The sequence below is a fragment of the Podarcis erhardii genome (genome assembly GCF_964252035.2).
Source record: "Podarcis erhardii genome assembly, chromosome: 5".
Taxonomy (NCBI): Eukaryota; Metazoa; Chordata; class Lepidosauria; order Squamata; family Lacertidae; genus Podarcis; species Podarcis erhardii.
Window position 1 is genome coordinate 50,430,408 of NC_138509.1, and position 21,316 is coordinate 50,451,723.

The following is a 21,316-nucleotide window of genomic DNA, read 5'->3' on the forward strand; positions in this document are numbered from 1 at the left end:
CAATCTCCGCCAGGGACATACCAGCGTGAAATGTCTTCACGCTGGCGTGTCCCTTTCAGGATTTCCAGGGTGCCTACCAGGAAAGTGTTCTGGTGATCTCCACCAGGGATGCACCAGTGCAAAGTGTCTTTGTACTAGCACGTCCCTTTCACGACTGCCTGGGGGAAGGTGCTTGGTGATCTTGACGGGCCTCAAGGAGGAGGAGGAGGGCTTGCTGAGGTGGCCTTGACCTTGCGGCAGCGAACAAAAAAAAAAGGTGGCTGGTGATGGAGGGGGTAGGGAACTGTCCGGCCAAGCTGGCCTGGCCAGGTTGGGGGCAGCATGTATGTTACATCATGCATGTGCAACATCCCAGCCCAGCCCCATGTTGGGGGCAACTCAGCATGTCCGTCTTCCCATTTCTCTTTTTCTCAACTTTCTGCACCTAGCTTCAGAAAAGTTATTTTAGTTTTTTAAACCACAGTTTTCCATGAACTGGTTAGCTGTGGTTCAAAGACCCCCTCCAAATGTGGATATGAATCCATAGCTGAGGGAGAAACCTAAAACCATAGCTTCCCAGTTCAGACATTATGGGAAACTATTATTTAAGAAACTAATAATAAAATTGTATACATGACGATTCAAATGTCAGTCTCACAGATATCAGTGGGGCTTACTCTCAGGTAACCAGGTTCAAATTTCAAGCAGAGAATGTATGGGGAGAGAAGAGGAAGTGTAGGGGTAAAAGGCTTGTTCCCATAAAACCATGGCATACTAAACCAGGTCTAGGATTGCTGGAACAAGCTAGAGAAATGCAAGTGCAAAACAGAAATCAAAAGTATTAGAAATGAGTAATCAGTTATTGCGATTTTCATCTTTAAGTATATTAATTTCAGTGCATGGTATATTTCAAGTGCAACACATCCATTAACTGTGGTTCGGAAGCAGCTAAATCAATAAAAGCCATTTGCAGATTAAGGATATGCATGGAGCTGGCACCAGTACCTGGCATCCTTGGCCTGGCACACTGGTACTGACACCTGTTTTGCTCTGTACCACCTGTTCTCTAGCTGCAGGATTGCATGCTGGCAGCAGCCTGGTCTAGGAAACTGTCCACTATGTTAAAATTGCCCACAACACCCAACACAGCATATATTTCAGAAACTGTGGGGAACTGAAATAAATTTAACATGACAGGTGACTACCCAGCCTCTGCTGCAAGGTAAGCCTGAGGCGGGCATGGCATCCATACTTCAAGCTGGACCCAGACATGCAACAAACATTAGTGTTAAGTCCTCCTGGTCCATGATGCATTTCTGATTCAACGTTCAATGCAAAGCTTCCCTATTCCCGTTTCCAAAATTAAGCTGTGTCCTGATTTGGAAATTCACCAGGAGATAGTGAAACCTTAGAGCAAACATTAGTAACTGTTTATCAAGGGGAAATGTTACACAGAACAATACTCTTTGCATAACACTATGCTCTGAAGTTAAAAGCCTAGTTTATTACAGTGTTGGAGAACCAGTCCTCCAGATGTTGTTCAATTACAAATCCCATCATCCTTTACAACTGGCCAGGCAGGCTGGTACTTATGGGAGTCCAACAACATTTGGAGGGCCACCAAATCCCCAGCCTTGGTTTGCAAGAAGACATTAATGAAAAATATATACTTACTATCCTTCAATTAACCATGTACATTTAGTTTTGTATTTATAATTAATTGGTCCATCTGTTAAATATCCAGAAGGTTCAGTTAACCTACAAAAGAATAAACCAGGAATAATTAGCCTTATAAGCCCATGTATTTTCCTCTCCTTAAGAACATACCTATATATAAATATATATTTAACTTGAGTAAAAATGTGTTTCAAAAACACAAACTTAATTGACATAAAAATATTTCCTACATTCCTCTTGTTAGTATTTCTCAGCTGCTTGCCCTAAAGTGACTTGTAATGCAATAATAAAAATATAATAAAATAATATTAAAATAAAAGGTGAAAAATATCTGAACAGGTCTATTATGCATCGAATCCCCTAAAAAAGTGTGTATTGTGGAATAAACTAAAGTGGGTGGTCTTAGTATTGACCTATCTTCAATGGCCATTATCATGTGTCCTGCTAAAATATGGTTTAATGTGATGTGCATGAACAGGAACAACCACAGTGTGCCTTCGGCTCTGTTACAGAAACCCTCCTATATGGCTGGGAGACATTCAAAATCTCTCACTTCTGCTTTTGGTTAACCCCTACTTGCCATGTTGTCCAGACTCAGAATTATGGTTTAGACTCAGAATTAATACAGTGGTGCCCCGCAAGACGAATGCCTCGCAAGACGAAAAACCCGCTAGACGAAAGGGTTTTCCGTTTTTCGAGGTGCTTCGCAAGACGAATTTCTCTATGGGCTTGCTTCGCAAGACGAAAACGTCTTGCGAGTCTTCTGATTTTTTTCGCTCCCCCCCCTTTTTCTAAGACGCTAAGCCACTAATAGCCGCTAAGCCGCTAATAGTGCTAATCCGCTAAGCCGCTAATAGGGTTGCTTCGCAAGACGAAAAAACCGCAAGACGAAGAGACTCGCGGAATGGATTCTTTTCGTCTTGCGAGGCACCACTGTATTATCAATGGTTAGTTAAACAAGCCATTAGAAACCAAAGTTTGAAGACAGCTTGGTTTAAACTAACCACAGTTAAATGATAACTGTTGGTCCATGCAGCAACAAAAACCATGAGTAACCAAACACAGAGACTTCCAAACCCTTGTCTCAGTCACATGCAAGGAGAAAGAGATAGGGAAGCATGCCACTTATTCCTGCTTGTGCAAGCCATGTTAAAACCATGTTTAGTGTGGCATATAAATACAACCAGTGGTCATTTAGTGCACATCCCTTTCAAACAAATTGGTCCATAATTATATGGCCAAAGAGCATTTGGAATTCCATTAGGAACACTATGAAGAATATGAGCATGGCTAAGAAGAGATGGAAGGAAGACAGATGTGGTGGCAGCAGTGGCTGACAACTGATGAAGAGTGAAGGGGTCAACCTATAAGTAAACACATTATATTATAAATTATATTTAATACGTTATTTGTCTTGAACTTTTAAGTATGAATCCTTCCTCTGTTTGTTCCCTGCCAATACTTGATATGCTATGTGTAAAACGAATAAAGGTGTGAAATAAATGGTAGCAGAGGAACAATAAAGCTGTAAAGAATGATGGTGTTAAGATTCAGTATTTAGTCTGGTGGCAGCTGGTATAATTAAAAAAAACCAAACATGTTCTGGTTAAGTGGAGGAGCTGAAGTGACAGTAAGCCCAAATATGCATTGGACCCAAACAATTTATAAATCAAAATCAACACTTTGCATAATATCTGAAATATGACAAGATACCATTGTAAAGCATTAAAGAATGCTGAAGTTCCATTTCCTCTCCTGAGACAGGTAGCGGTATTTTGAGGCATATGAAGCTTCTATATAATTTTCAAGAGCAATAGAGCATGTGGAAGTAATCAATCCAAAATAATTACCAATGCATAAATTAAAATACACCGCCAGTGTATCATTTGTGACTCTATTTGAAACCTTAGTTATAGTAAATAAACTCATATATTGTCTGCATGCTGTCTCATTTCCCCACCACTCCCATATAAAAGTATTTGCTCCTATGGGTGAAATCAACAAGGCAGCACCCTTAGAAGAGATTCACCATGTATAGCATTAGCATAGAATACTTTGAGAAGAGCATAGTATTGCATTTTTTACTATACTATACTGACAAAGGCCTGCAAATGGTAAATATTTGTTTTTGTGTGAGAAAAAAAATTCTTCAAAATATTTACTTTACAGCTGGAAAAAAATGGTCTGGTTGGTCAATCATAAATATTTCCATAGAATAATATTTTGCTTTTTATTTGCCTGAGGATACGTTACTGGCCAAGGTAAATTTAAACAATTACATATAGGCAATAGAAAGATACTGTTCTCATGAAGCTGGTGCAAAGAAAAAAGATAAGTTGACTGTCAAATCAGTACTGCATTGAGACAGCTGCAGTCGCAAAGCATGAATAAAGACAGATAAGCAATTATTTTTGACAGAAGTTTAATACTGCCGGCGAACGACTAATGAAATAAAAAAAGTCACTTAAACAGAAGACTATTGCAAAGTATCAAAACAGAATTACTCCTTTAAGAAAACTTGTAATGAATTTCCAACCTGCCTCTGAGGGCTCATTGTGGGTACCAACACACCAAAGCAGCTCAGCAAGCAAAATATAAAAATGGTTCTGGAAAATATGGAATACTATAGAAATTCATTACAGTGTTCATGGTTCAACAGACAGGAATATATTAAAAGCCAGCTAGATCACTGGACGGGACAGGTGGGCAGGACCTTTCTTTTTAGCAAGCCCTGCATTTGTTTGAAAGCACATCATTTAATCAAGATTTCAATGCAAACCTCATCATGAAAAAGGAATGAGTTTGCATCAGAATTCCCTGCTAAAAGGAACAAATATTTGTTTTAGCAGGCATCTGCATAGAATTCTGCCAAACTGAGCAGAGTTTAACCCCTGCTTATCGGCTGATGCTGGGTGTGTGGGTGTGGGTGGGTGTTAAAACCTATTGCCTTGGCTGTACAACCAATGCAGGATTTAACACTGTCCTACCACCCACCAGCTGGGGGAAATGGCCTTGGTTTTCAAACTGGGCAGCTTTGCAGGGTTAACCTGCTTTAAAGAGTTAGAAGTTGTAACTCCACTGGACACTACTAAAGTTGTGGCATTCAGTCAGTTTGGACCATGGCAAAGGATGTTAGGAGTTGGAACTCAACAATATCTGGAGGGACACAGGTTCCCCATCCCTGATTTAATAGGTAAGGTTAATTAGGGCTGCCATATGTCTGGACTTTCCCAGACATTACTGGTATTTCAAAGGCGGAATGTGGATCTTAAGCAAGCCAATCAAAAAATTGCTCAACAACTATAGCAACCCTATAAATTAAAACATATTTTCTTTTTACTTCTCTTAAATAAAACAGCACTGTGTTTTTTATATTTAAGCTTTTGGACAGTACAATTTTACAGATGGTGGGAACAGTTATTAATATAGTAGTGCTAGTTCTCTATTGGGACAAATGCAATAAAAAGTTCTAATCAATAGCTATTGCCCTCAAGATTTTGGACCCCAACACACCCACACACACACCCACAGAGAGAGAGAGAGAGAACGAGAACACAATCATGTTTTTCTTCACTTGCTACTTTGCCTCACTGGTTTCAAGCGCTTGGCTTAGTTCTTTCTGGAATATGCATGCCAATCTTCAAAGCCATGCCTGTACAAGCTGCAAATAATTACCATTGATAAAATTACACATACCCTATTGGATGTGATAAAAAGGCTAGTTATTTGAAATAACCAAATACTTTTTCTATATTTTTTTATCTCACTATTATGTACAAGGTTACTTTAAATTTTATGCAACAATAATTCTATCATCATGTGTAAATCAAATATTCTGCTTACAAGGCCATTATTATAATGGGAGGCCTGTAAGAGATTGACAAAAACATTTAACCCATTCCTGTATTATGTTAATATATAGAATGTGCATTTCCTTACATAAAATAGAAACATGGCTGCAAGTTTATATAATCAATGAAACTTAGAACTAATTCACACAGTAAGTATCTTCTGCATGCAAGCATTCCAGGCTCCTCCTTGGTCACACATGTGCCTTCGTGAAATATAAACTGGGCTGTAGGTTTTTCAGTGAATATGGCAGCTGAAAACACTGAAGTCACAGTAACATGATTCAGCAAATGCTCTAGCCACCACCAAAGGTGAAATGCGCAGCTGTATGACCAAGGTGACCAATGAGCCTTGAGCAAAGAAGGCCAAACTAGCAAGCCCATTCCTGGCTTCTAGGCATTTTCTGCTCCTAAGGAGGGGTGAATATAGGACACAGCTGCCTGAACAAACTCACAGCACTTGCAGGCAGTGGCACTCAATCCTTCAGGAAAGGTCAGGCAGCGATCGCTTCCGCATCAGTGTCTCAAGGTGCATAGAGCACTTTCTAGCAGCAGCACCCAACAGTGCATGTTTCCCCCTTTTCCTTGAGAAATATTGATAGGGTGCTGACAACTACAACTGACTGCATAACCAATATCTCTAGGCAAAACCTGTGCACACTTGATTATAATGGAATGGCTACCAGAGGTTTCCATGCCTGATTCACATTAATACTCCCCATCCACCACAGGGGTACTCAAATACAGTGGTACCTCTAGTTACGAACTTAATTCTTAACTAGAGGCATGCTTTCGCTGATGGGGCCTCTTGCTGCTGCTGTGCCACCAGGACACGATTTCCGTTCTCATCCTGGGGCAAAGTTCTCAACTCAAGGTAACCCTTCCAGGTTAGCAGAGCTTGTAACCTGAAGCATTTGTAACCTGAGGGGTTTGTAGCTCGAGATACCACTGTACAGGAGAATTTGACTGTATGAACTGGTTTTAGCTGAGGTTAGATATAGGTATAAATATATATAGGTATAGATAGACATACACACATATAAAACAATTAATTTCAAAAAGCATAATGTGTATTATTAGATTCATATACAAATTACTTGCAATAGAAACATCTCCTTGAAGCAGTAGCAAGGTAGCAGGTGCACTATAACATGAGCTTTCAAAAACATTGAAAGGATAAAAATTCCAGTGTTCTCAGAATATAACCACTATAAACATTACCAAAAAAGCCCAGCACTGCACAAGTGAAGGTTCATATAACAAAATAGGTCAAGTTTCAGCACCTGATATATGGACTAAATGAAGTGCTGACAGTATCCAAGCACACTTCTCCATTCCTTAAATAATTTATCTCCAGCAGAAATCAATGAAAATCTAATAGTATTCTGCTGTATCTCAAACAAGCCAGTAGAAACTCAGCTCAAACTACAGTACTCCCAGCTTTGTATGTCTTGTAAGCGAACAATGTCCTATAAATGACAAATATGAAGGTATCTGATAGGATTCTCTCCTAAGACAACTTAAATTGATAAGCATGTTTCAAATATTCTTGGAACCAAGGAAACAATGGTCATAAAAAAACTCTATTAGACAGCTATAGAAACATTACAATTAGGGGGAATTAGATAAGCAACTATCTCAGCCATCACTCTCAATTAAATAGAATTATAACCTTGCATAAAGTCTATGGAAATTGAGGACATTCCAGCACATGAGCAAGTTTGCAAAAAAAAAAAAAAAAAAAAACCAACACCAAAAAAATCCTTAAAATTTGGTAAGACAATGATCCTATATAGGCTGTGGGAAAGGCCATATGGATGGTGACATACATGTGGAGGAAGTAACATTTGAACTATCCTTTGGCATATGTATGGGACGCGGGTGGCACTGTGGTCTAAACTACTGAGCCTTGGGCTTGCCAATCAAAAGGTCAGTGGTTTGAATCCCCGCGATGGGGTAAGCTCCCGTTGCTCAGTCCCAGCTCCTGCCAACCTAGCAGTTCGAAAGCACCGCAAAAAGTAGATTAATAGGTACCGCTCCATCGGGAAGGTAAATGGTGTTTCCGTGCGCTGCTCTGGTGTTGGTGTTCCGTTGCGCCAGAAGTGGCTTAGTCATGCTGGCCACATGACCCGGAAAAACTATCTGCGGAGCGGAAAACGCCAGCTCTCTTGGTCTGTAAAGCAAGATGAGCACCGCAAACCCAGAGTCGTTCGCGGCTGGACTTAACTGTCAGGGGTCCCTTTACCTTTACCTTTACCTTTGGCATACGTAAAAAGCTCCCAAAGTGCTGATGATGCAGAGGCCACAACAGTTTTCTAAATCACTCAAGGTGTGTGTTCTGTCACTAAAATGCCCATGTTCTGGGCATTAAAATGCATTAAAATGCATTAAAACATGGGCATTAAAATGCCCATGTTCTGGGCATGTCACTAAAATGCCATGCACCTTGAGTACATTGAAACATATTGTCCCTTTATATACTGGCATTCACCCAATGATCTGCAAGGTATTGTCCTTTTAACTCCCAAATTTTTCTCTACCTGCTTGAATCTCAAGATCTGAGCCTCAAAAGAATAGGTGATGCTGGGCACATAAAAGCTGCAGAGTACTTGCTATGAGGTCAACCTCTCTTTGTGAAGCAGCAGTTGCTGTAACACACACTCTCATCTAAATAGGCCTAATCAGGCTCAGTGAGCGTATCATGAAGTTCAAGGCCTGGCTGACTTGTACTAACAGCAAACGCAAAAGCACATAATTTTCATTTTCAGCTATTTATTTTCATAATGAAAGTCTATCTATCTGAACAGAGTGAAATTAGAGTGAGGTGATGTCATATTGTATTGCAAAGGATGCATGAACAGAGATGAGCAGAATCCCTGACTGCTGCAGATTCAGTTACCTCTGATTATCGTGATCTTTCCCTGTATCAAGGGGATGACAAGGGGATGCTGTGATTCTGGGGATGAAGGTACTAAAAGTGGAGGAAGCAGCTTTCCTGGGGGGCGGGGTATAGAAGCAGCGGACAGCACAGTGAGAACAAGAACTGGGAAGAAATGCCCTAAGGTCTCTAGCCTGGGGAAGGATGGATGGATGGAAGAAAAGAAATCTAATAGTGCAGAAAGATTTGATGATTTGATAAAACTTGAGAAATGGCAATCTAGCTCAAAATATATGAAGCATAACAAGGCACTTATTGTATTATCAAAGCAGTGATTTTATTAATAATAGTGTGATTCTATTTAATAATTACATTTTTTAAAACTCAGAAGCTACTTTCAATCACTATGAGAAAAGTAATAAATAAAGTTATAACTGCGGCCCCATTATGAAGCCATTGATTCTCTTTCTGGGAGATGGGAATTGAGAAGAAACAGCAAAAGCTAACATAAGCTTGTTGTCTTTCTAGGAATTTGGAAAATGCATCTTCCTACATTGATCAAGTAATCATTGTTACTGCTCTTTCAAGCAACTGCACTTTTCTAGCTAAAAGCAAACAGAAAAGATTTGGCTGACATGAGGTCCAAAGCCAAATACAAACATTTTCCTGATTTCATAACTGAAAATAAGCCTGCACAGAGAGAATTTTGCATGTTTTATGTCACCCATACTACTTTGAAAGAGAGGCAGCATTCATACACATCAAGCTGCTGCTCTGAAGCAAGGCAAACTTATATTATATTCAGGCTAATCAACAATCACAGTAAGAAAAGACACAATAAAAATAGCACTTATGCCACAAATGGGGCTTCTTCCTCCCGTATTCATGAATATGTTGAACAAACAGAGCTAGCCTATCATAATCTGTAAACAGAATAAAGAAGAGAAACACACTGGCAATTTATGGTCAGGTAGAACCACTTTAATATAGTGCATCAGTTTTTAAAGTCATTGTTACCTACAGCCTAGTTCAGAGTTTTAACTTAAGCCTTCTGAGGTAGCCAGCTAAAGCTTTCTAATGCTGCATGTGTCTTCTAAGTTCTCACTTTCTCATATATATATATTTATGACAAGCTTCTAATCAACAATTACCCCCAAGAAGACAAAGGATTTCTACCTACATTCTGAGCCACAAGATAGATGATTATCATGCAATGTGCTTTCTGGGGCACTGGTCTGCTTAGCAAAAATAATTGTATCCTGCTAAACATAATTTAAGCTGCAACCTCTGACAGAAGAAGCAGAGGCAGTTTACTTGGCATTCTCACCCTTTTAGCAAACATTATATCAGGGCAAGTCATTAGCTGCATACTACTTTAAAGATTCTTTGGGGAAAGAAAAGCATACTGCTGAAAGTTTAAAAGTCATCCTCATGCCAACTATGGAGGTAGTCATCTGCACACCAGGGCTTCCTTTGAACCTGGTCGCACCAAGTCTCAGTATCAGAATTTGTTAAGAAATGCCAAGGCTCAATCTTTAAACACCATACCATGTATTATTTATATGCTTTACAATAATTATTTATTTTGAAAATACAGTGTTACCTCAGGTTACATACACTTCAGGTTACATACGCTTCAGGTTACTGTTGTGACGTGGGGTTTGTGATTTCAGCTCTCTTGACATAATAGGTTGGAGGCAGTTCGCTAGTAACACTTCTTTATTAAAGCAACAAGACTAAGACTTGAGGAGGGGAGAGCTACATTTATAGGGACAGGGACTAGCTAGAAAGGATACATTTTGGAGGGAACAATATCAGGCAATCACAGTCCTGCCTTTTGGAGGCAACCAATAAGACAGAGGATCCAAATACAGCAGCTTAAATGAACCAATAGTAGCTGTACCCTCTGGAACCAAAAGGCAGTTACTTTACCCTAATGCAAATACAGACAGTAATAATACAGATATAAAATCCTTTGACTCAATACACAACACCCCTCCCCCCCTAGTGAGCACAGCAGACGTAATCTCTCAGGTACTGTGGGGTCCTACAACTTCTACTTGATCTCCTGACAACTGGTGTTGCCGGTTCTGGATTGGGTGTCACCTGTGGTAGGGGGGCTGCTATAGGGGCCTCGTCAGGAACAGATGGAGTCCCAGACATCTCAGGGTCCCCCACCTGTACCTCATCATCCTGAGGACTAGCAGACCCTGGTTCATTTGCTGAAGCCCCTGGTGCTTGCACCTCTGGGCCATTTTCACTCTGGTCTTGCAGCTCTGCGTCGTTAGCCAGGGATGAATTATCAGACTCCTCCCTGCTGAGCGCCCGGCGCCTCAGCTGATCTATATGTCTCTTCCAAACTTGCCCATTTTCCAAGGTCACATAATAGGACACAGGTCCACTAGCCCGGGTGACCACACCAGCCACCCACTGCGAACCTCGTGAATAGTTCCTCACCCAGACCAGATCTTCAGGGGCGAAATACCTTGTTGTGTCAGTCTCAGCCTGGGGGTGTGCTCTTGAATTACGGTTTGGCATTTTATCCGGGTGGACATAATCCAACACCGTTACCAATCTTCTACCCAAGAGCAGCTCAGCTGGCGACTTGCCCGTCGCAGTACACGGCGTCGCATGCTGCAAAAATAACATTCGCGCGATGCGAGCTGACCAGTCACCCTCCATTAAGCGCGCAATGGATTCTTTGGCTGTTCTTACCATGCGCTCCGCCTGCCCATTGGAGGATGGGTGAAAGGGCGCGGATGTGACCCCTCTTATGAAGTTATCAGCCAAGAATGCCCTGAATTCTTGGGATACAAAAGCTGCCCCATTATCTGATACAATGGTCTCAGGTAACCCGTGGGTTGCAAACAGCTGCCTCAACACCTTGATTACGGCAGCTGATGCCATGCTAGGGACCATTGCTACTTCTAACCATTTGGAATATGCATCAACGATAACCAAAAAGACCTTCCCCTGGAATGGCCCAGCAAAATCTAAGTGCAGCCAGCTCCAAGGAGATCTGGACTGCTCCCACCAGTGAACTGGTGCTCTGGCCACTTCGGGCCACACCTCTTGGCATGCCCTGCATGTTCGTACCCATTGCTCTATGTTCTGGTCCATTCCAGGCCACCACACATAACATCGGGCTAGCGACTTCATCCTGACCATTCCCGGGTGTCCCATGTGAAGCGTCTCAAGAACCCTGTTTCTCAGTGGTGCTGGGATGATCACCCTATCTCCCCACAGGAGACAACCCTTATGCATGGATAACTCGTGCTGCCTTGTCGCATAAGGCCTGAATTTGTCTTCTTGCGGACCACCTGGCCACCCCCTCCCCACCCAAGTGAGCACACGGGAGAGAACAGTATCTTTCCTCGTTTTCTCAGCAATATCAGTAGCCGTTACAGGAGCCCCCGGAAGTGTTTCCAGCATCATTATGTGCTCCGCTGGAGCAGAATCCTCATTGCTCCCACCAGGAAGGGGCAATCGACTCAGCGCATCAGCGTGGCACAACCGTTTCCCCGGCACATGGGTCAAGGTGTACTGGAACCCGTTCAGGAATATAGACCAACGCAACATTCTGGGGGAGAGAATTTGTGGCGTTTGTTTGTTCGGGTTGAACAACCCCAACAGTGGTTTGTGGTCCGTTTCAATGGAGAAATGACGACCGTACACATAATCATGGAACTTTTTGATTCCTGCCACAATTGCAAGCGCCTCTTTGTCAATTTGAGCATAGTTGCGCTCCGTGGGCGACAACGTACGGGAATAGAAAGAGATGGGCTTTTCCGACCCATCCGGTTCCCTATGACTCAGCACCGCCCCTAGGCCATATTGAGAGGCATCACATGCCAGGACCAGCGGCTTCGATTCATCATAATGAGCAAGGACGCTCTTGCTACTCAGCATTCCTCGCAAGGAGTCAAAAGCCTTCTGCTGCTCCTGCCCCTATCGCCACACATTCTTTTTCTGCAACAGTCTATGTAATGGTTCAGCTACCGAAGCTTTCTGGGGTAAGAATGAATGATAAAAGTTATTAAGTCCCAGGAATGACTGCAACTCCGTCTTGTTCTGTGGTCGTGGTGCCTCGATGATGGCCTTAACCTTAGCATCTGTGGGGTGGATGCCTGATGCATCAATTTTAAACCCCAAGAATTCCACAGTTGGCACCCCAAAACTGCATTTTTCCTTTTTTAGTTGCAACCCCACCTCCTTGAACTTGAGCAACACTGCACGGACACGCGCAACCAGTTCCTGTGGGTCTTTTCCGGCAATCAAAACGTCATCAAAAAATGGCAAGACCCCCGGCAGACCTCTTAACAGGCGTTCCATGAGCCCTTGAAAAATCCCCGGGGCCACACAAACTCCAAATTGTAATCTGTTAACTCTGAACGCCCCTTTATGTGTGACAATAGTCTGTGCTTCCGCTGATTGTGGGGTTACTGGCAGCTGTTGGTAAGCTTGTGCCAGGTCAATTTTGGCGAACACCTTGCCCCCAGCCAGTTTAGCCAACAGATGTGATACGACTGGAATGGGGTATGAGTTTCCCCTGAGTGCCTTATTGATAGTACATTTGTAATCAGCACAGATCCTGACCCATTTGCTTTAAGGGGCGTGACGATTGGAGTCCACGGGTGAGAGAACTCCCTGCTTGACCAATTTATCCAGCTCTGCTTCGATCTTGGGTTGCAGTGCAAATGGCACTCGCCTTGGTTTGAGTCAGATTGGGGCCACCCCAGGGTCCAATTCGAAGTCAACTGGGGGCCCTTTATAACAACCCAGTTTTCCATTAAAGAGACCAGCAAATTCTTTGCATAATGCCTCGCTCATCTCAGGGCAGGTTTGGATTGAATTAAGCCCTGATATACTCAGTCCCAGGGCGGGAAACCAGTCAGTGCCCAGGAGACTGGGGCGACTGCCCTTCGCAATCACCAGTTTGAGTACCGCCTGTTTGTCCCGGAACTGTACTCTCACGGCACACATTCCCATGACATGGATGCGGCCCGCTGAGTATGACTGCAAAGTTGCCGGGAAGGGCTCCAGAGGGGGCAACTTACCCCTGGGGAAGAATGTCCTCGCGGTCTGGTCCGACACGATAGTGAATCCAGATCCGGAGTCCACCTCCATGTCGCACAGCTGACCCTCAATCTTCACCTTGACGTGTGCCTTGCCTTGCGCTGGAAACTGCACGACCCTCCCATTGATCTCCGTTACGTAGTGGCAGTCCTTTAGAATATGGTTCGCTGTGGCCGATCTGCGATGCTCCAGTCTAGGTGCTCCTGTCGCTCCCAACGCCGCCGATCTACAGACCCTGGCGATGTGACCTGTCTTTCCGCACGTCCGGCACATAGCATCCCGGAAACGACAACTCTTCCGCTCATGGTTTCCGCCACAACCAGGGCACCTGCCTCGGTGATCTTTGTGCACTGTGCAGGCCTGACGCACTGACTCGACCCCACAGACTGGGCTCTGGCTCGGAGTAGCCTCTAGCTCGTCCACGGCATGCGCAACTTCTATCTGTGGCTTAGGGACCCTGCAACTGGCATCAAGCTCCTCTCTTTCATAATTCTCCATGGCGGTGGCCTCCTTCAAGGCTGAAGCAAGGGTAACCTCTTCTTTAGCCACGATGCGTCTTCTGGCTTTCTTGCTGCTCAGACCACTGACAAACCGATCCAGGAGAGTCTCTTCCAGATCTTGGAAGTCGCAGTGCTGAGCGAGCTTCCGCAGTTCAGCTAGAAATGCAGATACAGACTCCCCAGCACGCTGCTGCCTCTTATGAAACTCCATCCGCCGGGCCATCTTGGTCTCAGTAGGCGCTAAATGGCTTGTTAGGCAGGCAAGAATATCTTTGAGAGATGTCTCACTTAGCTTCGCTGGGGCAAGCAATGCCTTGGCCAGCTTGAAGGTCTCAGGCCCACAGTAGCTCAGGAATGTGGCCCTTCTTTTGCTGGCATTGGTGATCCCTTGAGCCACTGCGAAGAACTCGAAGCGTTCGACGTAGTCTTCCCACGTGTGGGGCTCTGATGGCTGGAAGGGCTCCAATACCCTTGGACTCTCCATTGTCCTGTGGGCAGGGTCGTCTTCTCAGCTGGCCAGTGAGTCTTGTTCTTAGCTACAATCCGGACTCTGAGGCAGGGCTGCGTTTAACCGCTCCTCAGCATTCCGGATCCCACCTTCGTCGCCAGTTGTTGTGACGTGGGGTTTGTGATTTCAGCTCTCTTGACATAATAGGCTGGAGGCAGTTCGCTAGTAACACTTCTTTATTAAAGCAACAAGACTAAGACTTGAGGAGGGGAGAGCTACATTTATAGGGACAGGGACTAGCTAGAAAGGATACATTTTGGAGGGAACAATATCAGGCAATCACAGTCCTGCCTTTTGGAGGCAACCAATAAGACAGAGGATCCAAATACAGCAGCTTAAATGAACCAATAGTAGCTGTACCCTCTGGAACCAAAAGGCAGTTACTTTACCCTAATGCAAATACAGACAGTAATAATACAGATATCCTTTGACTCAATACACAACAGTTACAGACTCCGCTAACCCAGAAATATTACCTCGGGTTAAGAACTTTGCTTCAGGATGAGAACAGAAATCGTGCTCCAGCGGCGCAGCAGCAGCAGGAGGCCCCATTAGCTAAAGTGGTGCTTCAGGTTAAGAACAGACCTCCGGAATGAATTAAGTACTTAACCCGAGGTACCACTGTAGTTATCATCCTTTCTTGGAAGTCTGTAAAGGGGATTTAAATATATTGCATTTGTACAAGTTTTATAGCTAGTCCAGCTATGAAGTCTATGGATTACAAATGTTTGGCAACTGAAGACGAAAGACAGGGTTTGGCCAATTCATCTAAGGAGCACTTGCTTTTAATTGGCATTTGGCCTATAAGTAAATATAGGATTGCATTCCTAATATTTGTCTGTAGTGTACATTTTATCTTATGGGATATATAAATACTTTCATGTTTGTGAACTCATAATTTAGTATTTCACCTTAACTCTTGCTCTTTAGCAGAGTATGGAACTTTTTTCTACTTCTATTTTAGCAAACAACATTAAGCATATCACCAACAGAGTCCATCAGTGGAAGAAGGCCCCCACCCTAGAGCTCAGTTGGTTAGACCATGGTGCTGATAACACCAAGGTTACAGGTTCGATCCCTGTATGGACCAGCTGCATATTCCTGCATTGCAGGGGGTTGGACTAGATGATCCTCAGGGTCCCTTCCAACTCTACAGTTCTATGATTCTATGATTAGAAATCTAGCTCAATCAAAAGAGCTAAGAAGACAGAAAATACTTTTTTTGCAACGCAAAAATTTTACAAGCAATTTTTCTTTACTCCCATTGTACTTTTAATAATCACAGAACAAAAACACAGAATTGTAGCGTTCAAAGGGTCATACAGTCCAACCTCCAACAATATAAGAATCACAGTTAAAGAATCCATGACACATGTCCACCCAACTTCTGTTTAGAAACATCCATAGAAAAAGAATCTTCAAAACACAGTACTGTCTGAATACCAACTGCTTCATGAGCCCCCACTACTCCATGATCTGGCCTAGATTCTGAGGTAGCCCCACTACAGAGGTGGGGAAAGAGTGAGGCCACAAAGTTTGGCACTATTTCCCCCATGTTTTAATACCAAGCTGACTGTTTAAAAATGAATGATCATATCCTCAAGCAGGTCATAGATAAAAGAAATGTAGACTTGAAAGGAACCACAAGGGTCATCTGGTCCATCTCCCTGCAATGAAGGAATCTTTTGTGCAGCGTCCACAACCCTGAGATTATTTTGCCCAACATGGGGCTCAAACCCAGAACTGAGGTTAAGAGTCTCATGGTCTACTGACTTAACTGTAAATTCTCCCCCGCTGCCATCCCATTCTCTGGGAATAATCTCCTTCCTTTGAGGGTTCCTCTCATCTCTTCACTTGACCCTGTTTCTGTAACTTAAAATTTCTGGACAATTTCTTTAGTTCAAGCCAAGGTTGTAGTGATTAGAGATGTTATAATTTATACATCCTAGTGTTTTAACTTAAATTATTCATGTGTGCTGTCAGCTTTAATTGCACCTCACCATAGCTTTTGACTTAGTATAGAAAGTGTCTGAACCACTCCTATTTGTGGATTTCATAAGATAAAAGGAAACTGTATTTCCCTTTCCCCATGTTTTACCTTGCAAGTGGGAGAGAAGAGAAAAGAGGAACATAAAACATTAAAATTACTGGATCCCTGGTCAACAAGCAAGTAGGAACAAACATAAAATGCATTTTTTCTGTGGCCAAACTATAGGTTGCAATGCACAGAACTATCATCTAACGGCCCATTTTAAATTTGCATTTTAAACCCTGTGGAGGCAATGCTGTAAATATTGAGCAGAGGTGAAGTGTTGTGCCCCCTTCTCTAATTGCTCCCACTGGAAGCTATTTTCCCTTATATAAATGAACCATCACATTACAGGCCTTTGCATTTAACTTGTATCTTGTTCAGCCTTCTTAATTTTAAAAACAAATATGAACAAGAGATGATCAGTCTGCCATTTTCTTCAGCCTGATTTATTCATCACGGGTAATCCTGTTATTATTATTTATTAAATTTATATACCACCCTATACCTACAGGTCTCAGGGCAGTTCACAAGATAAAATCACAATATTAAAAACATGAAATACACAATCAAAATAAAAACAAAAGCAACCCAATAACCTCCCCTCAAACACATTTCAAAAGGGCATTAGATGTTAATCAGCCAAAGGCCTGGTTAAAGAGGAACGCCTTTGCCTGGTGCCTAAAGGTGTATAATGAATGCACCAAGTGAACCTCCCCTGGGAGAGCATTCCACAAACGGGGAACCACTGCAGGAAAGGTCCGTTTTCATGTTGCCACCCTTCAGACCTCTCATGGAGGGGGCAAACAAAGAAGGGCCTCAGAAGATGATCTCAAGGTCTGGGTAGGCTCATATGAAAAGATGTGGTCCTTGAAGCATTGCAGTCCTGAGCCATTTAAGGCTTTATAGGTCTAAACTATGGTTACCAGACTTTTTTCAAGGCACTGCCAGGGGCAAGGGGTGTCACAGCACCTTCCTTGCTCCCCCCGTTAAACTCACCATCTCTGCATTGGCCGTTGGAGAGAGAGGAGGGAGAGAAAGCAAAGGAGCCCGCCCGCCCGCCTGCCTTCCTCCCCTCTGTTTCCCCCTCAGCCTTCACTTTTGTGCCTCTTTGTTCCTGTGAGAAGCCACCACCGCACTCCATCTCTATCTCGCAATGCAGCACAGCTCTTTTCTATGCTTCTCCTCCTCTTCTTCACCACCTCAGCGCCTCGCTCGCCCCCCCAACTTGGGTTCTTCTGCTGCGGGCGGCTCTGCCTGAGTTCAGGGTGAGCATTGATCGAGGAAGCGAGCCAGAAGGAAGCTCTCTGTCTCGTGCCTCGGTTTAAATAGCCCCCCCCCCCCCGCCAGCGGATTGACTGGCTGGAACTGGCTGTTGCTTTGCCGGAAGTCCCCAGGCATAAATCCGGGGACATTACTTAAAATCTGGGGACATTCCGGGGACAGATTTTGTCCGAGAATGGATTGGTGAATCCGGGGCCTGTCCCTGTGAATCTAGGGACTGTGCCCAGGAACCGGGGATGTCTGGTAACCCTAGTCTAAACCAGCACTTTGAATTGGGCCTGGAAACTAATTGGTAGCCAGTGCAGCTGGGCCTAGATAAGTGTAACCTGCTCCTTCAGAGGAAATGTAACCCCATCTAGAACAGGCAACCTCCCAGTCATCTGGTCAAAGAAACCACCCACTAACAGTTTCTCAGTCTTATCTGGATTGAGTTTCAGTTTGTTTGCTCTCATTCAGTCCACTATCGAGACAAGATACCGTTCCTACAACTAGTAAACATGGAAATCCCTTAAAATAAGGGATTGTTATTCAGCCTCCGCAGTGGGCACATGTCTCAGATACGTACCTTCTAAGAGTCTCATGTAGTTAGATCTTTAGACACTGGCAATAGTACATCTTGGCAAATTCATCCAGTAACTTATAGTCATAGACTCACAGAAATGTAGCGTTGGAAGGGACCATGAGGGTCAACTAGTTCAACTCCCTGCAATGCAGGGGGTTTTTTGCCCAATGCGTTAGTGTACTATAATTGTATATAGGCTTTCTTAATACATCCTGTACTGTAGCTGCTGTTGCCTGACTTTTCACTGGTATTCCAATTTAACAATCTATTGCCTTGCCACATATTGATATAGATTTAGTAAACAATTGATAAACTGATAAACAACAATACGACAATGGGTTACACTTCTAAAACAAACCCTACAGCTAGAGCAGCAAGCTCAAATTTATGGACAACAATGGTCTAAAGTGCTTTCACAAGGCTTTTTTTTTTATAAATGCAGAGACAACCTAAGACTGCAAGATAATTTGTGGAAGCACCATGAGTTGCAACAGGAGAAGAAGCTGTACACTACAAATTACAGGTGATAATGAATACTGCATATATAATTAAACACTGTTGTCACAACTAGCAATGAAAAGTTACTCTGAGTAAAGGTTTTCATTAAATTCGTTTTATTTTTTAAAATATGGCCACCATCCATATTGGTAATTGTATGTCAAAGTTTGGCCTGTGCATCTCTGTATTTGAATTCTTGTTTCTAGCTTGTTCAAATTTTACAGTAATATACTTCAGTGCTCCACTCATTTGAAATAATCATATATTTCTTTCTTCCCCAGCCACTAATAGGAACACAGATGGCCAGTGGAAAAATTGGTACATGCTTTTCCATGTGAAAAATTTAATTTCTGCAGAGAATTCAGAATGGGAGGCCCAAGGCAAACAGAAGAGACTGAACATTAAATAGAAGTAAGTGTTTGGCTGATCTTCTAAGTTGCAAAGGAAATATAAAGTGGCAGTCAAATGGGAAAATGAAATAAAAACTGTTATGGCGTTAAAAAGAGCATGAAAGCATTTGTGGACCATATACATATTCCGGAAACCACACTGTAAAAAAAGAGCATAAGCCTATGGATGTTTACATAGACATAAGCTCCAATGAACTCAATGGGACTTACTTCCAAGGAAACAGGCGTAAGATTCCATTGCATATTTATTAATTTTACCTTTTTCTAGCATGTAAGAGCTTAATTTATCAGTTTTTTGTAGAAAGATAAATGCAGGTGCATCAGTAACAGACCAATTCCTTGAAATAATTTCTTCAATCCTGTGAAAACCAGTAAAGGTCTATTAAGGACCAGGGACTTCCCATCAATGCAAGAAGCAGTTTTCCTTTACTCTTGGGACAAACTGATGCTGGACGTTAAACATCTGGTGCACAGAAGCAACCCTCAAAAATTCAAAACTCTTGGAATAATCAGACACGTTTATTGTATGATTTCTTTTTTAGTTTTCAAAAAGTTTGCTATATAAATGTTTTTAATCTACTACTAAGGAAAATTTCAAATCTTAACTTTCTCTCTTTCATGTGTCCTCAGTGACCTCTGTGCTGCATAATTTTATATGTTTTTCCCCCTTTCAGCCAGACCTGCTACATTACACTAACAAGGATGTTTTCAAACACAGTCATGTCTCGTCAACAAGAACCTTTCATCTCACTTATGTAGGACAAGCAATAGGAACTGACCTACTGCAAAACTTAGTTTATTTGCAAGGCAGTGAAGGAATATAATCCTTGTACCATTTCAGAAACAGACTCAGACTAACTTCCAAGCTCATTTTCTTATACAGCAGTGAACACTATTAGTCCTCTGCTTTCCATTACAGTGGTACCTTGGGTTAAGAACTTAATTCGTTCTGGAGGTCCGTTCTTAACCTGAGGTCCCACTTTAGCTAATGGGGCCTCCCGCTGCCAATGCGCCACCGCCACACGATTTCTGTTCTTATCCTGAAGCAAAGTTCTTAACCTGAGGTACTATTTCTGGGTTAGCGGAGTCTGTAACCTGAAGCATCTGTAACCCGAGGTACCACTACATAAAGTTCAGAACCAGCTTTGATTCTCCTGGACCTACTTCTAGAAGAAGTTACTTTTTTGCAGCACAGATTGACTCATACTAATTCATACTATTTTTTTATAATTGCACACTATTTATTGCACACTGTTTTATAATTGCACACTGTTTATTGATCCTGGTACTTATTTTTTAATGCATTTTCTCACACTTGCCTCTTTATCGGCTTCTGCTCCGTATGACCAATTTGTCTCAAATCAGTCACTGAAAAATATTTGTTATTCATTAACATTATCCTTTTCAAATCACTTCCAACCTCATATGAGTTAGATCACAGTACAATCAAATGATTTTAGTAGGTCACAAAAAAAATTGCAGATTCAATAAATATCAATCTAATCCCATCCAGATAATCACTGTATTTTAAATTAAATGGGAACATTATACAAAGAAGCTGTTCTATGATTCCCTGAATTAGTGGTGAGACAGTCTCTGGTTTGTATTTTTTCTATCTTTGCTGATGCAAACAGTTATTTTTTTTTTCAGCCTCTGCACCACATCTACAATATTTTATTTTGACATTTTTAAATGTCACCAATCAGCTAAAAAATAATAAAAATCCCAAGGCAGTGCACAACGAGCAACAATAAATTCAGGGCTCTTTTTCAGCCGGAACTTAGCAGAGTTCCAGCAAAGGAGGTGTTCCTGGTGAGTTCCAGCACCACTTTTTCTAGAAAAATAGCACTGAATAAATATATAAAATAATTCCACCACCCAGTGGCACCAACTTGGCCCCCAGACCGTGGGCGCCCAGTGCACGCATGTCACACCGCAACATCATGACCCCACATCAATGCGGGGTGCACACACATTCTGGAGACTGGGCCAGCACCTGCGCCTCTGCCATGGCGCCTCTTTTGGGGCCCACTGCAGCTGCGGAAGCACCCTAGACACATGTCCACA

General features: G+C 42.6%; 1 protein-coding gene across 3 annotated transcripts in view; it reads right to left on the reverse strand.

Moving 5' to 3' along the window:
- ATRNL1 (attractin like 1) overlaps positions 1-21,316 on the reverse strand; it is a 514,893-nt gene that overhangs the window by 454,716 nt on the left and 38,861 nt on the right. For all 3 annotated transcript variants that reach the window (XM_081863641.1, XM_081863642.1, XM_081863643.1), the window contains exon 2: positions 1,654-1,737. In XM_081863641.1, coding sequence (XP_081719767.1) covers positions 1,654-1,737 — 84 coding nt within the window. The remainder of the gene's footprint in view (positions 1-1,653; positions 1,738-21,316) is intronic.